At 35.2% G+C, this 9,668-nt stretch overlaps 1 protein-coding gene across 2 annotated transcripts; it reads left to right on the top strand.

Annotated features, from left to right (window-relative positions):
- On the top strand, positions 307-4,692 carry LOC109328499 (mitogen-activated protein kinase homolog MMK1-like). Of its 2 annotated transcripts, none has more exons than XM_019561991.1 (7): positions 307-378; positions 663-937; positions 1,218-1,347; positions 2,303-2,440; positions 3,086-3,418; positions 3,749-3,929; positions 4,278-4,692. In XM_019561991.1, exons 2-7 carry the CDS (start codon positions 681-683, stop codon positions 4,448-4,450), a joined length of 1,212 nt encoding a protein of 403 aa, XP_019417536.1. In that variant the 5' UTR covers positions 307-378; positions 663-680; the 3' UTR covers positions 4,451-4,692. The 2 variants fall into 2 exon arrangements, with proteins under 2 accessions (XP_019417536.1, XP_019417535.1); XM_019561990.1 differs by having other exon boundaries at positions 319-378; positions 660-937.

The following is a 9,668-nucleotide window of genomic DNA, read 5'->3' as shown; positions in this document are numbered from 1 at the left end:
GCTAATAAATAGTAATGAATGAAAAACAAAAGTATTTAATATTTTTTAAGAGCAACACTAAATCCTTGTAATATTAGGTAAATTAAATAGTGGGTGAAAAATATACATATATATTTTCTTGAAAACATAAACAAACACTCAGTTTCTTCTTTACTTAATATTAGAAAATCTATAGGTTAAAATTTTAGAATAATATTTTTTTTGAATTAACAAAAAACTAATTTTTTAAGATATATGAATATCCCTCACATGATTTCATAATATAATTAAATAAATATAAAAGTGTGAGAAATGAAAAAAATAAACATGAGTGTGGGGCACGAGTTAGATACTGAAGTGTGGATCTGTTTGACCAAAAACTCTAAACACACAAATCAGGTTCTAACCTTTCCTGTGTTCTAATCTAGTCACTTCCCTTACAACATTTTCACATGAGTGTAATATCTATTTACTATTTGTATAAATATTATATACTTTTAATATATTATCTTTTCAGTTATATTACGAGTTAATAATAATTGAAATAGATAGAATAAGATGTAGTAATAAAAAAACTTTGACATTATTGATGAATACATATATTCTCTTTTTATACATTGGCTTTATTTATTTTTAGAACTTAGTATTTATACCCAATAACCCCTCCCTTTCTCTCTCTTTAGTTTACATAACAAAAACAAATGGAAGGAGGAGGAGCTGCTCCGCCTGCTGACACCGTCATGTCAGACGCAGCGCCGCCGCCACCGCATCCCAACCCACAGCAACATCACCACCAGCAGCATCCGGTTCCAGGGATGGGGGTGGAGAATATTCCGGCGACGTTGAGCCACGGTGGAAGGTTCATCCAATACAATATATTTGGTAATATATTTGAAGTCACTGCTAAATACAAACCCCCCATCATGCCAATCGGAAAAGGGGCTTATGGTATCGTTTGGTAAATGATCAAATCCCTCAAAAGTTTGCATTTTTATGTTGTTTTCAATTTTTTGTTATGTGGGTTTGTTGTTTTATCAAGAAAAATTTGATCTTTTTTTGTCCAATTGTAAATCTGTGTTCAAATCTGTTTCCTTTTTTTGATAAAAAGTTCACATTTGTTATTTTCAATTGGAGCACCTCGTTGGGAAATCTCTGTATTTTTTAATAGGAAGTTCAGATTTGTTATATTCAATTGATTTTTGTGTGTGTATGTTATGATGATGGTGTTTGGTGAATAGCTCTGCCCTGAATTCCGAGACGAATGAGCATGTTGCTATCAAGAAGATTGCTAATGCTTTTGACAACAAGGTTGATGCCAAGAGAACTCTCCGTGAAATCAAGCTGCTTCGCCACATGGATCATGAAAATGTTAGTGAGTTGTAAATTACTTGTCATTTGTGTAAAAACGACTCGCCTTGTTGCGTGTCATTTTTATCTGATTAGATCTTGATTATTATGTTTGACTGCTTCAAACTTTATTAGCTGGTTTTCCATTTTCTACTTGTAATGTATTCCTGTCGGCTAGGAAACGCTTTTGATTTTGAAGATGTTGAAAGAATAATTGTTGCTCAATGAATGGCATTGAGATGAGATGCACCTGTTAGTTTTATACTCTATCCATTTCATAATATCTATCATTTTGGACAGAAAATTTTGTTTGATTTTATCTGTCACTTAAGGAAACTGAGAAAACATTAATTACTTTTATCTAACATTGTCTTTGTTGCTTTGTATCTCTGCTAAATGAAAAGAGAGAACATGAAGGGAGAGAGAGGGTAATCTAGTTAAAAGTGTTATATTTATGAAAAAGCGAGTATTTAATATATTTCCCAATCATTGTACAAAAATCTTCAATGTCAAATATGAGCAGAGATTATATCATACTTGCGTGGCTGGTATTTAATTGAATGGTAGTAAACGTATTGCTAATGACAGCATCTCGATGTTTTTATAGCAATCATTGATTAGCTTATGATATTGCCTTATCCTGAACCCTGATGCGGTTCTTTTTCGTTTCTGTTTCATTGATTTGGCATTTGAGTTTAGATTCTTGTCAATATGTAATCTTTCATCCATTTCTTACTTTGTTTGTGTGTGGAGTGCCACGTGAGACAAAGGTGTTTTTCTATATATTCATTAAGAAAGATTGCATTTACCATAGGTGTTCATTCATAGATCATTTAAAGCCCAACATAATAAACTCATGTTTTGAGGGGTGGAGGCAGGGAGTCGGTGTCCGTATAACTTTATGAGGGGAAAATTGAAAATTTAGAGCTTTGAGAATATTTCTTTTGTTCGATTTACCTATTGAACCATGGTGCAGGTTGTCGCAATCAGGGATATAGTGCCACCACCTCAAAGGGAAGTATTCAATGATGTTTACATTGCGTATGAGCTAATGGACACTGATCTTCATCAAATTATTCGCTCAAACCAAGCACTGTCTGAGGAGCACTGCCAGGTGCATATTTAAATATACTCGTATAGAATTATGCTCATGTTTGTATCAAATGCATGCCTGTCTTATCACAATATCAATTGCTGTGTATTTTGAGAAAAAGTTTTGATAATTTTTTATATGACAAGACTTTTACAAACATAAAAATAATAGAATGGGTAGCAAAACATTGTTTTACATACTTGAATAAAAAGTTCAGCCTAGTGCATGAGGCTCCCACCTAATGTGGTATGAGAAGGGTAGATGTACATACTGTTACCCTCACAAGTGAAGAATTTTTTTCCAGGATTTGAACTCATGACCTCTCTAGGTCACAAGGGAAGCAACCTTACTGTTGCGTCATGGCTCACCCTCTTATGTAGACTTAAATGGAGATATAAATTTAGGATACCATTGGAGAAGTTTCTTTCTTGTTGTTGCTCTTTTCTCTCACCTACATCCCCATTTTAACTTCTTTCACCAACTCGGACAACACATTATCTCACATTCTGTCACAGTATTACTGCCAAATTAAGATACTTGACAATAAAGAATTTTTTTAGCTTTATGACTAAACACTTTACATAATTTTTTCATTGTTTATTTTGTTTTCAGAACTTACTAATTCTTATCCTTGACACCAGTGACATCCTTTTGTTTTTGGTGCAGTATTTTCTGTATCAAATCCTTCGTGGGTTGAAGTACATACATTCTGCGAATGTTCTGCATAGAGACTTAAAACCTAGCAACCTGCTTCTAAATGCCAATTGTGACCTGAAAATTTGTGATTTTGGACTGGCTCGTGTCACTTCTGAAACTGATTTTATGACTGAATATGTGGTTACAAGATGGTACCGTGCACCAGAACTTCTGTTAAACTCTTCTGATTACACAGCAGCAATTGATGTTTGGTCTGTTGGTTGTATTTTCATGGAGCTGATGGATCGAAAGCCACTGTTTCCTGGCAGAGATCATGTGCATCAGCTGCGTCTACTTATGGAGGTAACTCATTTAGAAGTCTTCAGTGTTTGAAGAAGTTCATGAATCGTTGATTTATATTTGTATATACGGTTGAAATGATTAACTTGCTAGATTTGGAACTAACTTGTTATTAAAGCAAATTAAAATTCTATCGCAGTGTCACTCTGGAGCATAGTACAACTTAACTTTCATTATTTATGTCCATTCTAGAATACAGTCAGACCCTTTTAACCAACATGGTGCCAAAATCTGCATTTCCATTTGCTTTGTTATGTCTTATGATCTATGTAGTTCACCTATGTTTGGTGAAATCAGTGTATCAGTATAACTTATATGCTTCATATTGTACAGCTAATTGGCACCCCATCGGAAGCTGATTTGGAATTTCTGAATGAAAATGCTAAGAGATACATTAGGCAACTACCTCTTTACCGCCGCCAATCTTTCCAAGAAAAGTTTCCGCAAGTCCATCCTGCAGCTATAGATCTGGTTGAAAGAATGTTGACTTTTGATCCTAGACAAAGGATTACTGGTAAGTTTTCATTGCCCGAGGTTCTCTATATTATAGCTAAGGATACATTATCAGTATGCATACTTTAGAAATTATCAGTATGCATACTTCAGCTCATTATTTGTTAAAACTTGCCTATGCAATACATCAATCACGTGTCAAGTTTATTGACACGGTGTCCCTTTTTTTCTGTCGAGAAAAAATGTGGACAGTGTTGAAGTATAAAAATACAGTGTTGATGTTCAAAACTTTTATACAAATAACAAAACACGGTTGGTAATATAATATGAGTCTATCGATTGCACTTTCGTTCTAAAATGCAAGTCTTGCTGCTGTGCTTACATTCCTTGTTTTGCATTGATTTTGCAGTTGAAGATGCACTGGCACACCCTTACTTAACATCACTGCATGACATTAGTGATGAACCTGTGTGCATGAATCCTTTCAACTTCGACTTTGAGCAACATGCTTTGAGTGAGGAACAGATGAAGGAGCTGATATACCGAGAAGGTCTAGCATTTAACCCGGGGTATCAGCAGTAGTAGTGATAGTCGTAATAATGTTGTTATTTGGAAATTGTGATGTTTTGTGTCCATAGTTCCAAAGATTTCTGTGTATATATGTCTATCATCTGAAACCTGATGATGACTTTGGAGTTTATTTGTCTTTGGATCAGAGCCATGATTGGAATACTGGAACAATCATATAAGGTATTTGTATTTGGTGGCTTATTTCCTTCATAATATTGGGCATTTCATTGGCTTCAGCCAACTTTTTGATAAAATCTTTCTCTCCTTTATCTTTCAAATTGTGCTCATGGTTTTGGCTTGAGCCAACATTATGAAGAAAAAGTATTTGAAATATTTTTTTTTGTACTACCAATGATATTCTTCACCCTATAGATAAGAAACTAACTCCTTTCAGGGTGTGATTGTTACTCTCAACAAGTGTCGCTCCCAAGAATTGTACCATTGACTTTTTGGTATTCCTAACACCACTAGACCAACGCCTTTCAAATATATTTGAAAACCCTAGGCATTATTCTTCTTTTCTACTTTAATCTGGTTTCATTTAATGGGTTTTGGTTTGAATGAATCGAAAGAGAAAAGAATAATTGGGATGAAAATGAAAAGCTACCTAGATGGACCATGTGATGGATTTTCTATGTATAATCCTTTTTGATTGAATGCGGAAAACCTAATGATCAGGGTTTTGTTCCTGTAATAAAATGTTTATGCTTATACATAAACCCAAATGGAACAACCCTAATCTAGACCGAAGAAACCCCAATTGATTTCATAGTGAAGAAGAAGAGCATACCTTGATTAGCCATTTAGAATTGTCAAGGGTATGAAGGTATGAAGATCTTTTAGATGATAGAGCCTGATGGTTTTCCTTCTGCTTCTCTACAGGGGAATGAAAAGCCAAGGAGAGAATTCTAGTTCGCTGATGTAATTCTGATGGATTATGTCCTTCTAGACAACTCCTTATCCATCTACGTTTTATTCTCATCAGTTATTCAACCAAACCTATTGCTCTACAAATGGGGACCATAACCCATAAAAGTAACCGTAGTGGTTACTACTTAAGTTGTAATAATTTTAATTCAGTCATGTCATAAAATCAGAAATTGCCTGAAGGTATCTACACTTATAATATTTCATGACACATATGCCTTTAGCTACCAATTAATTCTTTGAAGACCATTTTATATTTGGCTAATTAAATAATGACCATAACACAATTATAAAATTATATTTGTGACCCTTAAATTGTTAGAAATTCTAACAATCTCCCACTGGTCACATATATGATTCATCATACGTCTTATCCTTATTGCGCGCTTAAATATTGTCATTATGATTCAGGCATACTCAAATTATCTTGTCCATTAGTCCTGTCTCCATATCGAATCACAGTGAATTTCGCTATATCAATCATGACTAACTCAACAATGATCACCGACATTGACACAACTAAATGACATAGATTCAACATGAAATATGTAGCATGAAAATCACATGAATATGATCTGTACATGTCAATTTTTAACTAGTCTTACTTAACTTTAGTGAGATCCTTAATAACATAAAATCTTATTGCACAAAATATAAAGACAGAATACCAAACTGAATGATTAATCAAATGAAGTTTGAATACAAAGTATCCATACATAATACTGAAATTACATAGAACATAATAAAGGTGTACACATTCTAACTCCTAAACCAAAAAATCCTCACATTGTAGAACACTCATGTGAGCAGTATGCTCATGAAAGACCTTGGGTGTCATAGCTTTTGTAAGAGGATCCGCAATCATGGAGTTAGTGTCTAAGTATTCTACAGAAAACTGTCCACTTTGTACTTTCTCCTTAACAACTAGGAACTTAATGTCGAAGTGTTTCGACTTTGCTAAACTCCTATTGTTATTGGAGAACAACACGCCTGACCTATTGTCACAATATAATTTAAGTGGTCTTTCAATTCTTTCCATAATTCGCAGCCCAGTGACAAAATTTCTCAGCCATGATGACTGAAGTGATGCCTCATAACATGCTATATATTCTGCTGCCATGGTGGATGAAGCTACAAGGTTTTGCTTGGCAGAACGCCAAGAAACCGCACCACCAGCTAACAGAAAAACATAGCCTGAAGTATATCGTCTACTATCTTGGCATCCCGCAAAATCGGAGTCAAAATACCAAATGATCTCTAATTGTCTGATCTCCTATATGTGAGTATATAATCTTTTGTTCCCTTTAAGTACCTCATGACCCTTTTGGCTGCTTTCCAATGATCCATTCATGGATTACTCATATATCTGCCTAAAACCTCAACTATGAATGCTATATCCGGACGCGTATAAACTTGAGCATACATAAGACTCCCTACAGCTGATGCAAAAGGGATCTTTTTCATTTCCTGAAGTTCTAGATTTCCTTTAGGACACTGATTAAGACTAAGTTTGTCTCCCTTAGCAACTGGAGTATCCATTGGTTTACAGTCCTGCATGTCTAACCTTTTGAGCACCTTTTCTATATAGCTCTTTTGTGATAATCCAAGAATACCCCGAGATTTGTCTCAATGTATCTGAATTCCTAATAGAAATGAAGCTTCACCAAGATCTTTCATTTCAAAATTACTGGATAGAAATTTCTTGGTTTCTAACAAGGTACCCACATCATTAGTGGCAAGCAGTATGTCATCCACATACAATATCAAGAAAATATATTTGCTCCCACTGAACTTGTGATACGCACAATCCTCGACTGAATTCATCTCAAAACCAAAAGAGAGAATCACCTCATGAAATTTGTGGTACCACTGACGAGACGTCTGCTTAAGCTCATAGATGTATTTTGTCAATTTGCAAAGAGAGAATCACCTCATGAAATTTGTGGTACCATTGACGAGACGCCTGTTTTAGCCCATAGATGGATTTTGTCAATTTGCAAACCATATTCTTTTGGTCTCCCGTTATAAAGTTTTCTGGTTGCACCATATAAATTTTTTCATCAATGTTTTCATTGAGAAAAGTTGTATTGACATCCATCTGATGAAGCTCCAAATTATAATGTGCTACAAGAGCCATGATTATCCTAAGAGAGTCTTTCGATGAAACTGGAGAGAATGTCTCTATATAGTCAATCCATTCCTTCTGAGTAAAATCCTTAGCTACAAGATGCGCCTTATACCTCTCCACATTACCATTAGAAATCCATTTGATCCTTCATTGCTTCAATCCACTATTCTGAATTGGAACTTTGGATGGCTTCACGAACGTTTAATGGATCATTATCCATTAAGCCATCACCCTCATGTTCTAGGAGAAAGCAAACGTAGTCATCTGAAATTACATTTCTCATTTCTCTAGTGGATCTAAGCAAAGTTATTGGCTCTTGCAACTCTTGTCCATGTTCTTGAGGGTTTTGAGTTTGTCCTTCATGAATTACCAACTCATCTTGAGCAGGGAAAACATCATCAGCTATGATGTGAAGAGGTTCCAAATTTGCTTCATCAAAAGCAACCATCTGAATCACATCTAGAATTGATACGGATTCTTCCTCTAAGACAAAGTTTCTAACCTTATCTTCCTCTTCAAACTCAATATCTTCAAAGAACATGGTTGTACCCGTCTCAAATATGGATTTTAAATTTGGGTCATAAAATTTATAGTCCCTTGATTTTTCATAGTAACATTAAAGTAGTTGCTCACTGTACGGAAGTTCAATTTCTTTTCATGAGGCCTATAAGGCCTTGCCTCAGCTGGACATCCTCACACATGAAAATGCTTTAGACTAGGTTTTCGCCCAGTTCAATGCTCATAAGGTGTTTTGGCAGTTGCCTTAGTTGGCACCCTATTAAGAATATAAGCTGCAGTCTTAAGTGTCTCTGCCTCTCCCCAGAGTGACTCTGGTAAGGTAGAGTGACAAATCATACTCCTTACCATGTCCTTAAGAGTCTGGTTTCGTCTTTCAGACACACCATTCATGCTAGGCGATCCTGGCATAGTGTACTGTGGGACTATACCATATTCCTCTAGGTATTTGGCAAAAGGCCCTGGACGTTGTTCACCTGAACCGTCATATCTACCGTAGTATTCACCACCACGGTCAGATCTGACATACTTAATCTTTTTGTTGAGTTGATTTTCAACTTCAGCCTTAAAAGTTTTGAACACGTCCAATGATTAGGACTTTTCATGAATAAGAAAATGTATGCATAACGAGAATAATCGTCTATGAATGATATGAAGTATTGTTGACCATTCCAGAAGTCGTAGGGAATGACTCACAAATATCAGTATGTATCAATTCTAAGACGTCTGAAGCTCTATATGCACCAGATTTCGATTGTTTGGTCTGTTATCTTTTTATGCATTTAACACAAACATTAAGGTTTGTCAAACACTAAGGTTTGTGAAGTCAATGGAATCCAAAATCCCATCTGACACAAGACGCTCAATTCTCTTTTGAGAAATGTGACCTAGGCGCTTGTTCCATAATGGACCTGAATTATTTTTTTTAATTTTACACTTAGTCTCACGTGATTCCACATTTAGGGTTTCGCTATAATCAGCTATAGTATTTAGCATATAAAGATTGTCATTTAACATAAGTGAACCAGTTCCAACAACATTTGAATTTAAAGACAATTGAACCGAATTGTTTCCAAATGAACAATAATAACCAAATTTGTCCAAGAAACAAAAATTAAATTCTGTCTAAAAGACGGTACAACAAAGGTGTCTTTCAAATCCAAATAAAAACCAGTACATAATAACAACCTAAAGTGCCCTATAGCTTCCACTTATACCGATTTTCCATCGCCAATGTAGATGTATTTTTCAACATAATTAGGCTTTCGGTAGCTCAGGCAACCCTGCATTGAAACAATAATGTTAGAAGTTGAACCGGAGTCTAACCACCAGGTGTTTCCAGGTACTGAAGTTAAATTGACCTCAAAACATACCAAAGTAAGAAATATACATTTCTTAGCATGTGAGGCGTGATACTTTACACATTTCTTCTTTTGATGTCCAGTTCCTTTGCAAAAGTAACAGACTTCAGTCTGCTTCTACTTCTTTTGCACTGGACCCTTAACAACTTCATTTTTGGGCTCTGAAGTGTTTTTCCTTTTGCCCTTGTTCTTAGAGGTACTTACATAATGGACACTTTCAGTCATTTCTCGCTTCAGTCTTTCCTCTTCTTACACACAAAATGAAATGAGCTCATTTAGAGTCCATTTCTCCCTTTGA

Source organism: Lupinus angustifolius, chromosome LG15 (genome assembly GCF_001865875.1).
Source record: "Lupinus angustifolius cultivar Tanjil chromosome LG15, LupAngTanjil_v1.0, whole genome shotgun sequence".
NCBI lineage: Eukaryota > Viridiplantae > Streptophyta > Magnoliopsida > Fabales > Fabaceae > Lupinus > Lupinus angustifolius.
The sequence above is the reverse complement of the archived record's forward strand: the minus strand, read 5'-3'. Positions and strand labels throughout refer to the sequence as shown.

Coding starts and splice junctions, on each gene's coding strand:
- LOC109328499 (XM_019561991.1), top strand. CDS start 681: ATGGAAGGAGGAGGAGCTGCTCCGCCTGCTGACACCGTCATGTCAGAC. Junction 938..1,217: donor GGGGCTTATGGTATCGTTTG/GTAAATGATCAA, acceptor TTTGGTGAATAG/CTCTGCCCTGAATTCCGAGA. Junction 2,441..3,085: donor TGTCTGAGGAGCACTGCCAG/GTGCATATTTAA, acceptor TTTTTGGTGCAG/TATTTTCTGTATCAAATCCT.